The following is a 20,159-nucleotide window of genomic DNA, read 5'->3' on the forward strand; positions in this document are numbered from 1 at the left end:
AAAAAGAGGCAGTGGAGTGCTTAGGGTTTATTTTTGATGACATCAAGTTAATTTTAGACCCAAGGGGGAGGGGAATGAATGTCAAAATTTTGATTGGAAGGTTGATTTTTTTTGAAAAAAGCATATCCTTGGTGGGGTGAAACATTGGAATCCCTTTTCCTTTGAAAAACAAGAGAGAGAGAGAGAGAGAGCGAGAGAGAGAGAGAGAGAGAGAGAGGATTGTGTTTTAAGGGATTATTATGTAGGGCGGTTTTTTTTCCTCACTTTGTTATAACTTTGGTGGTGTTTGATTTTAGAGAAAGTAAAGATGAGTTTGGTGGGGTTGAATGATTAGAGCATTAAGGATGATCACTTTTGGTTTTAGGTTCTTATCCCCATGACTTTTGTGTTGAAGAATCTTTGAGAGCACTATATCTGAGGCATCCATATGTTTTTTAGTCACACATGCAAACGACAGCACCTAAAAGATGGTTGTACACTTGTACTCGCAAAACATAAAATTGAAAAAAAAAAAAAAAAAAACTATAAAGTATAAACCTAATAACCTATGGGCTATATGTGTGGATAGAGATAGAGAGGAGCTAATATTAAAAGAAAAGAGAAGGAATAAATAAATTTACAGTTTGACATATACAATTTGTAATAAAATCACCTATGGAGTAGGCTGTAAAGTGAGATATAGTTTATATACAAAGCCACGATACATTTTGGTCAGATCTCCTCTAAAGTTTCAAGCTATGAATTAAGTTGAATAAAAAATGAAATGACTCTCATTATTAAACATAAGGTAATATGTATAGTTCATTTAAAGTTTGTAGCAAATTGAGTAGAACTCCTAACATATAGCAAGTTTTCCAACCCTTGCTTTGGGCTTCTAAGATGATCAACTTCTTACTAAAAACAATGTGTTCATTTTCACCCATAAAAGGGTTAGAAAAATGAATGATAGATAGAGGTGGTCCAAAAGTACCATGATAAGCAGAAGCAGTCATACTCATACATGTAGGTGAGATATTGTATTTCACCTTTATTGTTTTGTTTTAAAAATAAATTTGATTGTTATGCTTATAAATCTGCAGCCAATGCCCAACTTAAATATACATTTAAACAAACAGAAAATGGGTGATGCAATTATGTGAACTGGAGCAAAAATCAAAAGAAAAGAGAAGGTATAAATAATATTACAATTTGTCATATATAGAAGCATCTATATAGAGTAGGCTGTAGAGTGATATCAAGTGAATAGCCTACATGTACCAATTACTATTATGTAGTTGAGCTTACTCCTGTACCAACTATGAATTACTGCACCCAGTGTAGTCATATCAATCAATCAAGCTGACTTATGTACCAATTACTATTAACTGAACTGATAGTTTTTAGACCCCTTAAAAACAAAATTGGATTAACTTAGGAAATTAGCCAAGTTATTTACTTAGTCCAAATTCCAAATCTAGGTTATCACAATCAAACAATCATATTATGCAAAACAGCGGAAAAATAAATAACATAATAATATGATGACCTAGAAAACCAAACCGATAAAAACCTGAGGAGGATTTAACCTAACTATCCTCAAGGTAAACCTGAATCCACTATGAAAGAATTGAAGTTTTACAATAGAACTTAGACCACTAACATCCTATTGCTATCCACCAGTAGAAACTTACTGACACGACCACGTGCAAGCTCCGAGACCATGGACTCCTTCTTTCTTGGATTTTGCAAAACACAAACACCCACGTTTGTGACTTTGAGATCCCACTCAAAGGTTTAGCAACACAAACTCTCCTGTTTGTGACTCCAAGACCACCCTTAAAGGTTTAGATCATCAGCATCTTTGATGACTAGAGAAGACAGCAACTTCTACAACATCAGATCTTGAGATTCTTCAAGTAATAACATCAGTAGAACATATGAGAGGGCTTTTTAGAAACAAAACCCTAAATACAAAAGAGGCACACTCTTCGCTCTCTGAAAAACCTCATAAAAACGTGTTTAGGGTTTCCTTTATATAGTGGGAGAAGTAGATCTGAAACCCTAATCCTTAATAGGCTTGAACTGCTGTTTGGGCTTAATTAAAATTTTGCAAATACGACTTTCGATCGATCGAGCCTGTCTTTTGATTGATCGAACTAGACCGATTATAAAACCTTCTTCCTGCAGCTTGTATGTTCTTGAATCTTGACTTAAATCACCTTGAGCATTGTCTAATAAAACCTATAGACTCTAAGATCTATATCTAGACAAGTTTGTGTTCACGATTTGCCAATTGTTCCAAACTTTTAGAACCTAACATGAACAACTTGCACATGGCCGACAATACCACACCATACAGTTGCCCATGCAATCCTTCCATATATACCTTAGTCAATCCTTACACCATACTACCACACCACATCACACCATACAATTGCCTATTGCATCTAGATATACCTTAGCCTAATTCACCTTTTGCAATGCCGATGCATAATTGACTCCTATCCCATTTTCTTGATAACTACAAGAGGGAGAGAGATAACGATGAGAGGGAATATTATGTAGAAATGTGGCGAGAATGGGAGTATCGCATGAACGAGTCCAACTCTCTACATAATGATCTCCTTCTACTCGAGGCACCTTTGGTGGACCAAGTCTCGCTAACAATACCAAAGGGAAACATGGAGCAATGTAGGCAAGCCGTTGCCAAATCCAAAAGAAAAACAACCTAATGTTCCCTCATAGGTGCAAGTATCACCTGCTACAGCTTACAGAAGAGTAGGCTTCTGCTACCAACAGGCAGCTCACCCAAGCGGAATTTAATAATGTCCTTAGCTACGAGGACTACCTGTCTAAATGAATATCTATATACCACATCGCCTAGCTAGGTTCTATGTGGGGTGCATACTATCTCTAGAATTATGTTATCAATGTTGGTAATGCCATTTGGTCGATATGCAGGTCATGCATATTGATGGTATCTTGTGTAAGAATATGTACGTTGTATGTGTTATGCATGTATGTGTTAGTTGGTCAATATGCAGGTTATGTATATCGACCAACATCGTGTGCAAGAAAATTTAGGTGTTATGTAAGTGTTATGTAAGTGTTATGCATCTAATAATTTGCCTACCTCTTTGCTATAAGTAGTCATTCAAGATTACACATCAGACGTGTATATTTGTGCAAACGATAATAAGGTTTACTTAAACCCCTAATCATAAATATTGTTCCCTACATAGTACAAATACAATAACAGCGACACACATACATTTAAAACATAATTAAGGATAATAGTTATAAATCAAAATGCAAGTGGACCACAACACGATTACTCTTCATCTGACATCTCCACGTTCGACTGATACATGGCTACTGCAAGAAGTGATTGCATGTATTGTGCATGCTCATACAACTTACACTCCACTGATTCTTGAATCTCTACCTAGGTTCGATATCGATTGACACATATCTTCATTCGATTATTTTCTTCTCTTATGCAGCACAATGCTCTACTAAGTTCGCCTATAGTGTCTCTTGGCATCTGCAATGCGAGTCACCGAGGCACTGGCATCTTATAACCGACCATCTCATCATAAAACATCTTCTATTCATGGAGTAACCAGTCCCACTCTGCCCTCATGGTATTGTGGACTTGTGCACTATTTCGCAGGTTGGAATTGATTGGATAGCTGAATTCATCTTCTAGTACCCAGCAATGATCCATCGCGGTGAACACATCATATGGCCTGTAACAATAAGGGTCACCCATTGACACTAACTACAATAACATCAAATGATTGAGTTAACAATATGCATCAACTGTTAGTAAATAATGTATAGCTGCATAACATGGTACAAGACTAAGACAATTCTAAATTGATGTAGTTTTACATGCTAGATCTATACGTGGCTCGTAACATAAACAAAAGAATAATCGTACAATGATGCATAATGCATGGCACTATGTGAATCAGAGATGAGGATCTGGTCAAGCACACTTCAACTATGCAAATATAATTGACTCATATTGCTGTACATATGTGGAAATACACTATAACAATGGGAGCATGGGTACTCCCGTTCATGTACCGTTTTTCCAACCTATACTGACATGACAAGCCTTGATACTCATATATAAAATTTTTATGATATTTGGACCATGAGATGAGCTTATAAATGTTCCACAATACTGAATGGATTATTTCTATCTCACTATCTTCTTTGACTGACTAAGCTATGAGTCGCAACGCCTTAAGCTCAAAACCTACGGTGCGAAACAAGTTTGGATCTACTTCAACAAATGCATCATTAAAAGTTCCAGCAGAGCAACAACTACAGACATACACAGACCACGATTAAGGGAAATGGGTTGGAAAGAAAAGAGATTTCGTTAATATTTCAATATACACGTACAAGAGTCTAGGAAGTGTCGAACACATCATGGTTGGCAGACCTACACAACTGAGTACAAATACCACCACAACAGAGTTCACCACAGCAGAATAACCATGGTCAAAGCTATACGAGAAGAGGTGTGAGTTGGAGGTGTACTGTTGATGGCATGAGTTTCGAGCTCCTAAGGCACGATCAGCCGAGTTACCTAGAGACGAACCTACCAACAACTTGCTTGTCTCGAATGGGAGAACAATCAAATGCAAAGGCAACTAGACTGTTTTCATGTAGTCCAAAAGGCTAGGAAACATCTATCAGGGAAGGCACAAGAGTGAGCCATCAAGTCTATTGATGAAATTACTAATTTAGAGACTTCTCAAATTCAAGCAATGATGATTTCCAAAAATTCCTACCTACGAAAATTAGACGTTGTTGTTAATGTCTAAACATTCTATGTAAGACGTAGTGTTATTGTCAGTGTCTAACAATGATGATTATGTTCATTCAACTAAAATATGGAATGCATTAATGCATGATATGTGAGTCCCACCACCTATGGACACATATTAACAAATAATAGATAGGGAGACCAGCATACAATTTCGTCTATAGTAACCACTTTTATAGCTTTTGCATTGCTGATTTGTCAATAAAAGCCTTCTAGAGTTATCAACATGACCATAAATGTTGCTTATCATATTCTTATAATTATGTGTTATTCTTCATTTCACTAACCATCTTATAAAAATCTAAGAAAAATAAGTTATATAGTTGATTACTTCTTGCTATGGTAAAGAATCTCATTCTCTTGTGATTAAAATTTACTACAACAAACAACCAAAATCACACCAATGTACTCACATAACATTCATTCAACCAAAAAAAAAAAAATCAGTACAATATCAAATGAAAATACCATTACCGTAAATTTTTGGTATGGGTTTTTTACCTGAGGTGATAGAAATTTCAGTTCAGTCCGGAAGCAGTTGTGGATCTGTGGAGCAACAGTGGAATTTAGTTCAGACTGAAAGCAAGATAGTCTGAATGTGAGGAGAAGTAAAGTCATAACACGAGCATAACTCGATTCTATAGATATCGATTTTGCTATATAACTTAATAATTTTATAATCGGGTATATAACTCGATTTATAGTGATCAAGTTATGTACGAATTAAAAAAAATAAGAAAATGCCATGTTGGCGAGTTAGGTGGCAAAAATCTCGTCCAAACTCGATTATAGTATGATCGAGTTTTATGAAAAACTTGATTATGGTAATGTCGAGTTTCAAAACAGGGACATATCCCTAGATAGTTTGAGAAATGAGGCAAAATGCTGGAAAGTTTGTGAGAAAGAGGCAAATGCCCATTTTGACCTGCAGTAAAGTTAAAAGAGTCGGATGGAGTACGGTCCATTTAAGGTTAGATGACAAACTCCACCTCCAAATTGTTACAAGTCAATTGGGCTATTAAAGCTATTGAGTATATATATATATATATATATATATATATATATATATATGGAGTAGGCATAATAATAATAAGAGATGATTTTGGTCATATAATTGTGGGGTCCACACGAAGGCAACTAAGGGTCCCAATTTTAGTAGCCTCATTTCTCATCGCTGCGTCCAATGCAATTGCCATTGGGATACTAGTGTTTTTAATGCAACTTTGAAACTTAATTATGTAGTGCAAGTGCTCCAACACTTGCGTAAGGCCAAATTTAACTTGCAAAAGTTTGGTCAACTCTTGAGTGATTGGTTAGAGTAGTTTGTTTAGCTTATGCAGCGATAGTTTCAAATGTATGTAGCAATAGTTTCCCACGTATGCTTGTAAGTTGGAGCAAGAAGAAGAAGCTTTTATCGGGTAGGGAGTTGGAGAGATATTCGGTAAAAGTTGAACTAAAAAATTAATTAAAAAATAAGTGCTAAGGTGTGAAATTGTGAAGCCAGCAAATCTGATGTGGCACAATATTAGAATGTTAAAAAAAAGTCAAAGGCATGTAGCGATAGTTTCCAACATATTCCTGTAAGTTGGAGCAAGAAGAAGAAGCTCTTAGTGGGGAGTTGGAAAGATATCCGGTAAAAGTTGAACCAAAAAATTAATTAAAAAAACAAGTGCTAAGGTGTAAAATTGTAAAGCCAGCAAATCGGATGTGGCATAGTATTAGAATGTCAAAAAAAAAAAAAATCAAAAGTTTCGGTTTTATAATATATATAAATAAGGGTATAAGAGTAAGTTCATATAAACTACATTTTCTATCATCTCAATTTTCTTTTCAACCAAACAAAAAAGTTTTTTATCTCTCCACTTTTCCACACCTCTATCCAAACATAAATAAGGGAAATTAAAATCTTTTATATCCTCCTACTTTTTCATCCATTCTTAATTTTCTATCTTCCAACTTTTCCATCTCTCCAATTAAATGGATCCTAAAAATTTTGTAACTCAACTGACATTTTGTAGAACCTTCAATGAAGACATCCAAAATTAAAATTCCTCATCTCTTATTATAATTATCAACTTATATAATAAAACAAACAGAGGCATTATCTTTCTTTTTTCTTTTTTTCTTTTTTGGAGGAAAAATAGAGGTGTGCGCGCCAAAAATGAGGCTGATGGGCTGGGCCTCACTTGGGCTCACAATCTATTTGTGATGTGGGCTTTGGATTTCCTAGCTTGAGTAGTTCCCAACACAGAGACCCAACGAGGCAACTTCTCCCTAAGAATTCCCCTACTCCCACTGTTGTTATTCTCCTGTTGCTCTCTTGCTCCTATTCTTAGTTTTCTCTGGAACCTTTCAAAAAACCCTCTCTTCTCCCTCATCTTCTCATATTTATAGCCCAATAGTTAGTGAGGAGTTATGATTACTCTTGCAGTTAGTGGTAGGGGAGGTCCAATGTCGTTATTGCTAAGTGGATGTTTAGTTGGGAGTGAGGTGTGGTGAGAGTGGCATTGGAATTAGTTCCCACCTAAGTAGATTTTCTTGGCAGCAACATTCCTTAAGGCACTGCCAGGTAGCCGAGAATTGGTGAACCCGAGCAGTTGCCTTAATGTCCGACAGGTGGTTCACCAGGCGTGATCCGGATGAGGAAGCGTGGTGCGTAATAATTATGACCATTCGCTCAATGTGCTTCAAGGCGGCATGACACCTGGGCCTATGGTCCTTGTGGGCCTAGGGCCCAGGCCTTATGGTCCGTATTGTTGGGTCGAAGCCCAAGGCCCAATTGGGCCTGGGGATCCGGGTGCCATACAAGAGGCATTGACTTAGTAAACACTATAAATTTCAGTATTTTCAATATGATATTGTGATTGGCTAGGACTTCTTTTTGGTAAGAATTTTGGCTGGGATATATATCTCTCTCATGGGATCTCACAAAATGACACCCTTTTGAGGTTTTATAAATGTAATATAAGAGTTCATGCCCTTTCACACTGTTACTTCCTCTAATAAAATATTTCTTTCTGGTAGATTCATAATTATTTATACAAATTTCAAAAAAATTTCATCCATAATTTGGGTAGGAATCCTTTTTTTAATGAAATAATTCCATTAACGAAGTCACAATGTGACAGGACATAGACTAGGCCTTGAGCCAAGGAGAAGATTCATTTTTTTTTAAGGATTGGATAGTATAATTTTGTGAAGACTCTAGCCATGTTGTTCCACGATAATCAATCATAGCTATTTTATTCAAAAATAAAATAATATATCAATTATTTTTTAAGAGGGTTTCAACCTATGACATCCGCTCCTGATAATAACTCTTTAGTATCAGATCAAGACACCAATCAGTTTTTGGTGTAGGGGAGAATTGAATCTCAGATCTCTTATTCAATCATCAGAGACTCACAATCTCTTTATATTATATAAATAAATAATAATAAAGATTTATTAACGTGTGCCCTTAGGGTATATATTAATAAACTATTTTAGGAAATTTTTATGGAAAAACGAAAAAATAATTTATTGTTTTGACAGTTTTTTTAATTTTCTATAAAAAAAAATTTCAAAATGGATGGTTAAGATAAATATGAGTTTAGATAATCAATTTCTCCTTTATAAATAAATAAACTATGGAAAACTGTGTAACGCATATTTGCATATCTTCCTTTTCATTATTTATAATTTCTTTCTTACTTTTTTTATGCTCCATAAAAATTTGACTCTAATCTTTTTTAACCAAGGAAAGGACAAACATGCTGTACATTTTAATATTTTAATTAGATAGACATGTTCCTTTATTATTTATTTTAAGGGAAATGCTAACGAGTACCCTTAGGGCACTGCTTAAGAATCCAGTTAAAGAAAGTTTTTATGAGAAAAGAAAAAAAAATAATTAATATTTTGACAGCTTTTTTCATTTCCCATAAAAGTGATATCAAAACTTTCCAAAAATTAATTGTTAACGAGTGCCTTTAGGGCACTCGTTAGCATGACCCTTATTTTAATAATTAGATAGACAAGATTGAGAGGCTTGAATCTTGACTCTCTCGAGGTCTTCATCTAAAATGTCCTAGAGCTGGCCTAGAGCTGTACTTCTTATAAATTGTTATATCTATAGCATTACTTTATCAATAATACAAAATAATCCATACATTTCCTTATATTTGTGTAATATTTACATATTATAAGATTAAAGCATTTTCTGTTCTAATAAAATTAACATTAAATTTAAATTTTTACTCAAATATTTATTTGAAGAAGATAGTTAACATACTAAATAATCTAAATTATTAAAAAATTTCTCACGATAATAAAAAATAGAATAGAATAGTACTAGAAATAATATAACATTTTTATATAATATTTTTACAATTATTGATATGCAGTATTGTGATTGGAATAACATTATATGCGCAATGCTACAAAAAAAAAATTTAATGATAAATTTCACAACTGACATTCTAGTATTCATCATCATATGCTCTACCATTGAAATCACTTTATTATTCGCATCAAAAACTTACTAGCTAGAAATTTGTAAAATTTGCTATAAAATACGTGACTCCTAGACTTATTGAACATCAAATCCATCTAGTCTACCACTAACACTCATTTTATTATACATCTCAATCATATGTCAACTTACCCAGGGCCGGTTGAACCATAGATGCAATTTATGCAATCGTTTAAGGCCCCCAAATAAAAGAGGGCCCCCACTTATATTAAAAAAAATTATATATATAATATTTATATATATTTTTTAATTACAAAAAAAATTAAGTACTTTTATTGGTCAATAAAATGCATTAAAAATGTCATATTGTATCCTAAAATGCAGAATACTGCACAGTGACAATGTTCATAACTTGACAAGACAAGACTACACAATACATACAGCACTGCACAGTCTTGTCCACAAGCCACAACATATCACAAGGCCATAAGCTAAGCCCATAGTTCACACTTTTGACGTCACAGCTGGCCCCACATGCCACACGACCACACACTAATTAATAAGTTATCACAATTTTTTTTTTAAATGCAAACTCTTGCTTTATCAATTATTATAAATTATACCATCGTGCATCTTTAGTACGGTGGTCACTCCACAAATATAAATGCTTGTGAGGTGTTGGAATTAAGGGTCGGGGTTCAAGTTTTCAGGAGTGAGCTTCACATACATATACACTTAGATTAGGCTAAAGTATAAATTCTATCTCGTATATAAAATAAATTATTATAAATTATCACTCCAATTAATAATTTGATTTATATTATATCAATTCATTTGTATTATAGTGATACTAATTTATTGAAACATGTAATAAATTAATTTTTATTTGTGCAAGTTTAGACTTTACAATTTAAAAAATGGTCCACTTAAAATTTTTGCTTAAGGCCCTCAAAATTGTTGAGCCATACCAAATCATAAGTAATGAGTGGCGAAGAAAAAAAAAAGTAAGTTTATGTGAAAATGATAGACAATCAATCTTAATCTGTCACAATAGGTAATTGTCCAAAAAAAAAAATGTATGATAAAATATGAGGTTTTAAAATTACTCTTTTTGTATTTAAAATATAAATTTTTTTCCCTCAATTATTATAAGAAGGGGTTTACAGCGTGGGAATCAACCGTCCCTTAAATTGAGTAGTGACGCGCAGAAACAAACAAACATATAAAAATGAAACGTTTCGCTCCACTCCTCATTACTCATAAGTCATAACTATTAGAACTTCCCCTTCCACCTTTCTCTCTTTCTTACCACTAACTATTTATTTGTCACAGCTCAGCCTGTTCCTGTCACTACTATTATTTGCATAGTATCTTTATTATTTTAATTCTCTCAGATTTTGAGAGGCCTTTTTACTTCTCTCAGCCGAGAGGACCGCAAGCTTAGCTAGTACCGCTCTCTCTCTCTCTCTCTCTCTGTACTGTTTCCGTGCAGCAGCAGAGAGTTTACTAGCATTGCCATGGCGGTCACCGGAGTTTCCATTTTTCCCACCAGTTTATCGCCGGTAATCCGCCGGGATTTTACGTCACTGGTCGGGAAGTTTAGCAAGTCAAAAAATTCAATTTCTTTTCGGCGACTCGCTGTTTCCACCGAGCAAACGCCAACGACGACAGCTACTCCGACTCCGACGACGCGTCGTTTATCGGAGAAAAGTGAGGAATTAGGAGAGGCAGAAGTAGGGGCAAGTGTTGATGAGGTGGAGCAGAATGGGAGAGTGTGGAGGGAATACTTTGAGCGATCAAAGGAGTTGATAAGCAGATCGGACGGTGGTCCGCCGCGGTGGTTCACGCCCTTGGAGTGTGGTCCTCCGTTGAAGAACTCTCCTCTGCTTCTCTTTTTGCCAGGTCATCTCTCACCAATCACTCTTTCCATATTTGCTAATGAATTATGATATTGATTACTTTTTTACCCAAAACTGAACATTTCCATTTTCCCTATTTTGTCGTAAAATTTGATTATTTTTGTCTCAACTAATAATTTTTTGGAGCTTTTGTATTAACTTATTTGTTTGTGCGATTTTTATTAATTTTTAGTAAATAAATAAATAAAAATTTCAACAAAAACTTAATTGCACACGTTAACGTTATTACTTATTACAGGGCCAAGGAACTCATTTATAAAAAAATTAATTTAATGATGTGATATTGAATACTCGTTTTTTGTTAATATTATTTACATGATTTCCCTTTTCGTAGATTTTCTGTCCATGCTTTTGGTTTATGACCTTTTGGTAATCACCAAGCAACAATTTGATGAAAAATATTTAAAAACTCTAGTAGCGCCACCATTGGTTTACTGTGGAACAGTATTACTTTTTCTTTCTCAAGAAAACATTTTCCAAGATTCATTTTTTGTTCATAACAAACTTTTGCACGGTTGGGACTGTATGGGTGAGTCCGTGACAACTGGGTTACTCATGGGGTGAATCTCAAGTGTGGGGTCCACTTCATAAAAGAGAGTGCATACATGTAATATCACCTTTTTTTTTTTTTTAATATATTTTTACTGTCACTTCCCATACAGTTTTTAATGCACTTTTAACTTTCATGAGTGTACAATGCACTCTCTCATTTACGAGAAAAAAAAGAAAAAAAAAATCATTAAGTATAATGCCGCCTCCTCATATATGACATTTAGCATTTCGGATCCGAATCCTCTAAAAAGCAAAACATAAGAGGAATTTTTGCAAAAAAAAAAAAACATAAGAGGAATTGTGAAAATTTCAATGATATCCTTGACGTTGACGTCGATATACCAATGATAAAAAGTTTTTTTTTTTTTCGTTTGTGGTTTAGGATAAACGAAAGTATATTTTTTCAATATGTATATTTTTATATTTTATATAAATTTGGATTAAAGTTGGATGTAGTAATATGTAGTTTATACTTTGTAGTCTTTTATATTTGGTAGTTTCAAATATAATTAAAATTCCTTATTTATTTTTAAAAAATATTAAATTAAAACAAAGGGCAAGACAAATATATATATATATACAAATTGCATTATTTAAATAAATTTATATAAAATCCAATTCAAGTATATAACTTTTGATTTATTTATTTCACTGTTATAAGTTTTACCTTATTCAATTTAGTTATTTTGTCTAAATTCGTGCCAGTAGTTTTTCTAAAGCTGACATCGTTTTGGAAATTCAAAAAATACTAAAACTATGTTCTTTTGGAACACTTAATGGCAGCCTCTCAAGTGGAAATGGAAGGACTATTGAAAATGAATAAAAATTATAAAACTGAAGTGAATAAATCAAAAGTTACATTATTGAATTCAATTTTAGATAAAATTAAAAGATGCAATTTGTAATTTACAAAAAAAAAAAAAAAAAAAAAAAACAAGGTGCGCGTGAACATGTTTATTGGGATGGAGATTGTCACTTGTGGAGAAGACCTTGCAAAAAAAACCTGTCCAATTGCTCTCTTTCTGATTAGATTTTCAGTTACAAACCATTAGAATACTTTGGAATAAAATTTTATCATATGTGTGTGATTCTGATGGGCTAAAAGTTTTTGTAATAATTCATTTTTTGAATTCAATAAGTTTCTGATGGTTGAATAAGAAATTTACGCCAAAAACTGATTAATATCTTAACCTAATAATAAAGAGAAAATCAGAATTGCTATAGGTTGAAAATCTCTCAAGAAGAAAAAAAATATAATTTCAATCTATGGCGTTAACCTAAATATGATGGACCAATGCGTATATGAGTGATGTGTGTGATAAATAATTGACTAGATTGCCACAGTAAGGTTGGACGTTTATGCTACTATTATATACGGTAGGAACATAGTATATAAAACAATTAGTCATTCATCAAATTTTAAATTTTTGTTTGGCTCCCAAGGATAAATTATTTATTTATGTGAAACAAATCGTTATAAACTCCATTCAAAAATCATAGTCTGATAAATTTTTGACTCCGTCATTATGCATGGTCCATTTCGAGGTTCATTAATGTCATAAGTCATGATCCTCTTTTAATTTTTAATTTTTAATTTTTTTGAGAGAAATGATCCTCTTAAGTCTTAACATAGTGGGCGTGAATATATATATATATATATATACTACGATTAAATTCTTATAATTTATTTTGTGCTGCAATTCTTTAGCCAAATGCCCATTTTATTTAGAATCTGTTGTTTAAAAATTTAAATTGGTAAACCTTCCCTGCTCTTTTAAAATACCAATTAACACTTTGTTTTGATCGCATTTTCTTTTGGTATCACAAAAGAGAAATGCAATGGATATTTATGATTTTTACTACATGAACTTAAAAATTGATTTGACACTAATCACCCAAATACATTTCAAACATTTATTTATTAAATGGTTGAAGTTCAAGAATCACATATATTGTGACATCACTTATAATTTGTTGTGAAATTATTGTATATGTGAAAAAAAAAAAAAAAAAAAAAAACTAGTATTTAATCTATTGGACTTATTTTCTGTTGACTTGCATTTTGTGATAGAACATGTCATCCTTAAACATAAGAAAACTGACTCCAAAAGAGTTTTTTTCCCTTTTTTTCATTATTATATTTCTCTTATATTACACCTTGTATGTCAAGGACATATAAAAATGATATCTATGATTTAATCTATCGAAAATTAATTGATTTTTATATATTTTATGATAAGTAACACTGTGTTCACAATATTTTTACAATAATTTCACAAGAAATTATAAGTGGCAAATTGTTACCAATTCTAATCTAGGCCCACCCTTGAAATTATTTTGGGTAAACTACGTATTTAATCCCTATTCTTTACATTATATTTCAATTTGATCTTTAATATTTCAATTGTGTCAATGTGATCTATAATCTTTCAATGCAGTGTCAATTTAAGTCCCGAAAATTGCTGACATGGCTAACGGCCAAAGTAAAAAATTAGTTTCCAAAGATTTGGCAATAAACTAATTTTTTATTTTAATTGTTTGCTACGTCAGCAATTTTCATCCAACAATAACAATAGAGAATAGAGACTAAATTGACACAATATTAAAAGGTTAGGGACTAAACTTATTGTATTTTCTGTTAAAGATTTTAAACTTTAAAGCTTTTTAGCAGCTCCTTAAAACAGTGCCAGGCTCACTTTCGTATGCATCTCAAATTTATTATTAAGCTTTGCATCCATATGAAGTTTATTGTTACTATTATTGTTATTATTATTACTACCTTCTTCTGCATACTATTTTTACTTTGTAACTTTACAGGCATTCTTAGCGACGGGCTTGGACTCATTAAGAATCATTGTAGAATTGGAAAGTAAGTATTCACCTCCATTTGAATTCTATGAACAATGAGTACCATCATTTTTTCTTTGAGTTATCAAATAGAAGTAATGGAGAATTTGAAAGCTACTTGTCATACACAAAATTCTCCACTAGCCATCAAGAGAGAAATATAAAGACATAGAACAAAGAAAGAAAGAATGGCTACCGGCTAATAATTTATAATTATATGACACTGCCTGATTTATGAGTTTTTTCCCCTTTGGTGTAGGATTTTTGAGACATGGTGCTTGCACATTCCTGTCATGGATCGAACACCATTTACAGGTCCTCTCTCTCTCTCTCTCTCTCTCTCTTTACTACCTTTTGTTACTGCATGCAATATACTTGAGAGTCTGTGTATCATTGGTGATAAATAGTGTAGCATTGACTGTCACATCAACTGTTGCTCTGGTCTGAGGTTTAAGGTACTCATATTGAGATCAAAACATAGTGCCTGAGCTGTACTATGGGAATTCTAATGGCGTATCATGAAGAGATCAGTTGAGAATGAAACCAACCTTTCTGTCTCATTTGACATTTTATGAAAATAAAAATCTAAAAAATAGAACATAAAAGTAATCACTGTTTATCTTTCTTTTCTTATTTTGAATCTAATTACCGTAAATTTTCATGGTTTAGACCTGGTGAAGCAGGTGGAAAAAACTATTCGATCAGAGAACGACCGTTCACCCAACAGACCTATATATCTTGTTGGAGAATCTTTTGGAGGATGCCTTGCTCTGGCTGTAGCAGCTTCTAATCCTGATATTGATCTTGTGCTAATTTTGGCTAACCCAAGTAAGAATTTTGTCTCTTTGAAAAAACCATTGCTTTCAGCTTTAGCTTTTCCCCCCCATAAAATGAGCAACTCAGGTAGAATAAAGAGTTATGACTATAGAGAGGTCTTTTAAAAAAAATGCTCTTAGTCACTTCAACACTCAAGAATATTAGCTTCATAGTAGATGACATTCACTTGAATATATATATATATTTTTTTTCTCGTTTTCTTACTTTTTATATTGCCTAATTAATGTTCTTTTCACAGCTACGTCTATTAGCCGATCTCAACTACAACCGTTAATGACATTATTGGAATTCATTCCCAGCCAACTCCCTTTTAGCCCTCCTAACATGTTGAGTCTGATGACAGGTTTGCTTTTCCTGTTTCCTCCTTTTTTTTTCCTAGTTGTTTGAAATACATATTCATTTCCATTTGGAGCTAACATAGCCTACAAACCTGTTCATATTCATTGAATGGTATTGTATTTACATGTGATACGTAAATTTTATGTCAGGAAAATGAATTTAACATAACATGGTGATATTACATATAAGATTCTCCACTAAATAAGGGTTTACATTTTTTTTTTCTTTACAAATCAAATAAAAAGAAATAATTATAGACTCAGGTTATTGGGTTTGGGAGACTGGGAGCAACATCCAAATCTGCAAGCCATGTGTGTTTGTGGCTCGATTTCCACCAATGTGGAGATTTGTGAACAATGGCTCGATTCTCAGCGCTTGGGTGCAGCCTGTAGGTGGAATAAAGTCCGTTTTCAGTTGGATATGTAGTAAGCCATGTGATGGAAAAGGATTCCTACCCTTCTTGGGTGTAGGAACTTGTGTGGCCAATTGAAAGGCTCTCGTCTTAAAAGATTTCTTCTCCCTTTGGGATTAGAAACTTGTGTGATCAAAAGTGTTGTGGAAAAGAGCCACCCAAATCTCTCCAACACAATATTGATTGTGAAAATTTATTATGGATTTGAGAAAGATCTTAATTGGAATGAATAAAATGTTGAAAAAAACACAACCACACACATGAGAGGACACCAAGGATTTATATGGTTCAGCATTGGGCCTATATTCACAGGTAGCAAGGAGGAGAAAATTTTACTACCAAATATGGATATTACAAAGGTAGTATAGAGGTACTCTCTCAAAACCCAAACCCCAAATACACCCAATGAGCTCATTTTCACAAATAACAAAGAATAGAGAAGTTTCTTTTCACTACCCTATTTGCTGCACTGCACAACCTCTCCAAACAATTAAGGGGTTCTCATATAGCTAACTAGTCTTCGGCATGTGGCATCCTGAAATCACTCAAACAAAACTAATTAATTGTTTTTGAATATGAAGAGAACACAAAGCTTTAGCTAACTGACATAATAAGTATTCTATTCGAGCCATGTCACAACTCTCCACCTTGGCTTAAATTTGATCATGCCTCAGAAACGAAAACTCTCTGTTGCCTCCATCAAAGCCCCTAAAACTGTTGAAAGTTTATACAATAGCTAGATGAAGACTGCTGATAACTTGATTATGTTGAAGGCTTTCAAATCATACTTGGAATTTCAGCTTGTAGTGACCAACAGCTTGTAGTGAAACATTTTTAGTTACCCTCGTACAACTGTGACCAATGGGAAATGGTTATAATTTGTTGAATTTGCTGATTGATCTTAGGTGATTGACCATGTGATGCCAAGATAAAAGAGGCATAATGTGATTCTGTAATATAGGTTTCAGTTTGTTGCATTTCTATTTTCAAATGAACGTATTGAAACCGAAATAAGAAATCCAAATTCTTTTATTTGCAATATATTTTAGGTCTCTTTTATTTTCTCCAGTCCTTTTTCCCTTGGTGGACAAACTGATAACAGATTTCTAGGTTGTCAACATCTAACCCCAAATCATTTATCCACGTCCCCATTCCTATGTAAATAGAGATGTTTGCCTGCTTTTTGTTCCCATATCACTTAACTGAATGAAGGTGTAGAGGGCCGGCTGACAAAACTGTTGGAATTCTAGGACTGAACTTCTTTTCTTTTAAAATTGGAGAGCATGTAATATATGGTTCATCAGTCTGTTGCATTTCTATTTTTAAATGAATGTATTGAAACTAAAATAAGAAATCCAAATTCTTTTCTAATTGAAACTGCTATTCAGGAACTGATTTAGTGTATCTCTTTTCCATATCCAAAGCATGGTGAAAATTATTAATGCTGAGAAATGTACAATTTGCAAATTAAGGACACATACCCACATACATCCATAAATAAATAAATGTGTATTATATATGTAGTTATATATATATTATACATAAATCTCCCTGTCGTCAGTAATTGTACATCCATTTAGGTCAACCTTTGAGGACGGCAATAGAGAGTGCGGTGAAGGGACTTCCTCTGCAACAAACAGTTGGAGAGCTATCACAGGATCTTGATGCAATTTCATCTTACCTTTCTGTAAGGTTCAACTTTAGAACATTCATAGACTAGTGTTATATTAAAGTTTGAATGTTATTTAACTATTGTCTAGAAGAGATTGAAACTCCTATGAGACTAAATATATTTCATCATTGAATATATCAAGGACTGTTAAATGAATATATTGTGATACTCTTCATTTACATGCCTAGATTAGATGCCCTCATCTGGGTCATCTGAAATTGTAATTGCTTTGGCTAAGTTTAATATCACTTGCAATTCTATGTGACTTTAAAATATTGACTACTGACTTCTGTTGGGAGTTCACACAGAGATAGCTGACATGTCTCCTTTATATTTCTCCTCCACTGTCAATTTTGATGAATGAATTCACAGGTTCTGGCTGGTATCTTACCCAGAGAAACACTTCGCTGGAAGCTGCAGATGCTTAAATCAGGTTCAGCAGTCTCCAATTCACGCCTGCATGCTGTAAAAGCTCAAACGCTGATACTTTCCAGGTTCTTATTCTCTTCTATAAGAAAACCAGTCCAATCCTTATTTGGAAACCAAATCTCCTGTTATTTGTTTTTATTTTTTTATTAATTGATCCAAACACGCCCCCCCCCTTCCAAAAAAAAAAACCTACTTCAATAACAAACAATATGTTTAGCAAAGAAAGGTTTCTCTTTCTTTGTTGCCTGTGGTTAAGCTGTGGTATTGACAGTGATTCCCCAACATCACAGAACAGAAAGTGAAATGTGATGAGATAGAATGCAACGAAGCCAACACTCCTCAACACTGAAAGAACAAAGTCCCATCTGACTGAGTCAAAAACTTTCTTCAACATTTAGTTATGTCAATTTAGAAAATTCACTCCTCAAATAATGTAATAGTAGTAACTGGTCTTCTTGTAGTCATTTCTTTATAGAATTAAGTGAAGCTTATCAAAACAAGTTTTCTTTAGCTGATAGGTGCCCCAGTCATTCGGAGGTCATATATCTTGTATAAATGGCATATGCATCTTCTAAATATAGGCTGTACGTTTCCACAAACTCTTTTCCAGTGGAATAAGCAGTTTTTGTTGTTCAACTTGTTATTCTTCCTCTTCTATTATAAAGGCATTGTTGTGCAATGTATACTTGTTGTGCTTTTCTTGTTTTGATCTTGTGGTACATTCAAGGATAATTGGGTGGAGTTCATTGTGTGTTGTTTTAGTGGGAGGGATCAGTTGCTACCTAGTCAAGAAGAAGGTGAAAGACTATGTCATGTGCTTCCAAAATGTGAGATTCGTAAGTTCAATAACAGTGGTCATTTCCTCTTGTTGGTAGGACTCTCTCTCTCTCTCTCTCTCTCTCTCTCTCTCTCCCCTGTGAGTGTGCATGCGTAAGTGCATGCGTAAATTTGTCTTCATTTGTGTGTGGTTTTTCTTGCTTGTAAGAGTTCAATGGAAAAAAGTAATTGAGTAATTACTAATGATTTCTTAATTTTCCATTACTTGTCTGAAGTTGTCAGGCAAAATTCAGACTTTGGGTGGGTTGGGGGGAAAATTGAAAAAATAACTTAGGGTACGTTTGGTACACTAAATGTGGATTACAACATGAATGGTAATCTTTATTACCAGGAATAAAATATGTTGTAATGGAATAACTAAACCTATTCATTAGTTTGGTTGTGAGTTGTAATATTAAAATAAAACTTATGATCTATTTTAGGAAATATCTCATTTGTACAATTATATTTCCTAGAAAATAATATATTTTAAATTGTAGAGAGATGAGTTATTTTTTAATGATTTTTTATTTCCATAATTGTTAGGTGGATATGGAAAGTTTATTTATTTGGAAATATATTAGTGTTGGAAATTATTACATTTACCAAGGAATAGTTATTACAATCCTTTTAGAGAGGAATAATTATTCTTCATTTTAAAGAATAGTTATTCATAAGGTATAACTATTCCTTGTAATAAAAACATAACCAAACTATTGAATAGCTAAACCATAGGAATAATTATTACATTACAGTGCCTATTACAGTCTACCAAACGTGCCATTAATGTATAAAATAGAATTTATAACTTGCCTTATTATTTTGGCACAGTTGATTACTTAGAAACACACACAAAAGTTAGATATGAATTCTGAGTAAGTCTAGAATACTCTCCTTACAATACGAAATAATAAGGTTTCTATTATGCTAACAGAAGATGAGAAAAAAAGAGAGGGCGGGGGTATTCATATCTGAAAATGTATATTTGATATATGTTTTATGCCTGATTATCATGTATTAGCATTTGTGTGAACAAGACATAAAACTACTGTTTTTAAACA

General features: G+C 33.3%; 1 protein-coding gene across 4 annotated transcripts in view; it reads left to right on the plus strand.

Moving 5' to 3' along the window:
• The first annotated feature begins 10,550 nt into the window (after positions 1–10,550).
• The window catches only part of LOC126714541 (phytyl ester synthase 2, chloroplastic-like), a 75,170-nt gene continuing 65,561 nt past the window's right edge, over positions 10,551–20,159 (plus strand). For 2 of the 4 annotated variants that reach the window (XM_050414730.1, XM_050414729.1), the window contains exons 1-8: positions 10,552–11,177; positions 14,564–14,615; positions 14,853–14,908; positions 15,263–15,421; positions 15,669–15,773; positions 17,762–17,868; positions 18,226–18,347; positions 19,045–19,153. In XM_050414730.1, coding sequence (XP_050270687.1) covers positions 10,793–11,177; positions 14,564–14,615; positions 14,853–14,908; positions 15,263–15,421; positions 15,669–15,773; positions 17,762–17,868; positions 18,226–18,347; positions 19,045–19,153 — 1,095 coding nt within the window. In that variant the 5' untranslated portion in view covers positions 10,552–10,792. Of the gene's footprint in view, positions 11,178–14,563; positions 14,616–14,852; positions 14,909–15,262; positions 15,422–15,668; positions 15,774–17,761; positions 17,869–18,225; positions 18,348–19,044; positions 19,154–20,159 lie in introns of all 4 variants that reach the window. The other 2 variants (XR_007651622.1, XM_050414728.1) reach the window with 2 other exon arrangements.

This window comes from Quercus robur, chromosome 2 (genome assembly GCF_932294415.1).
Source record: "Quercus robur chromosome 2, dhQueRobu3.1, whole genome shotgun sequence".
NCBI lineage: Eukaryota > Viridiplantae > Streptophyta > Magnoliopsida > Fagales > Fagaceae > Quercus > Quercus robur.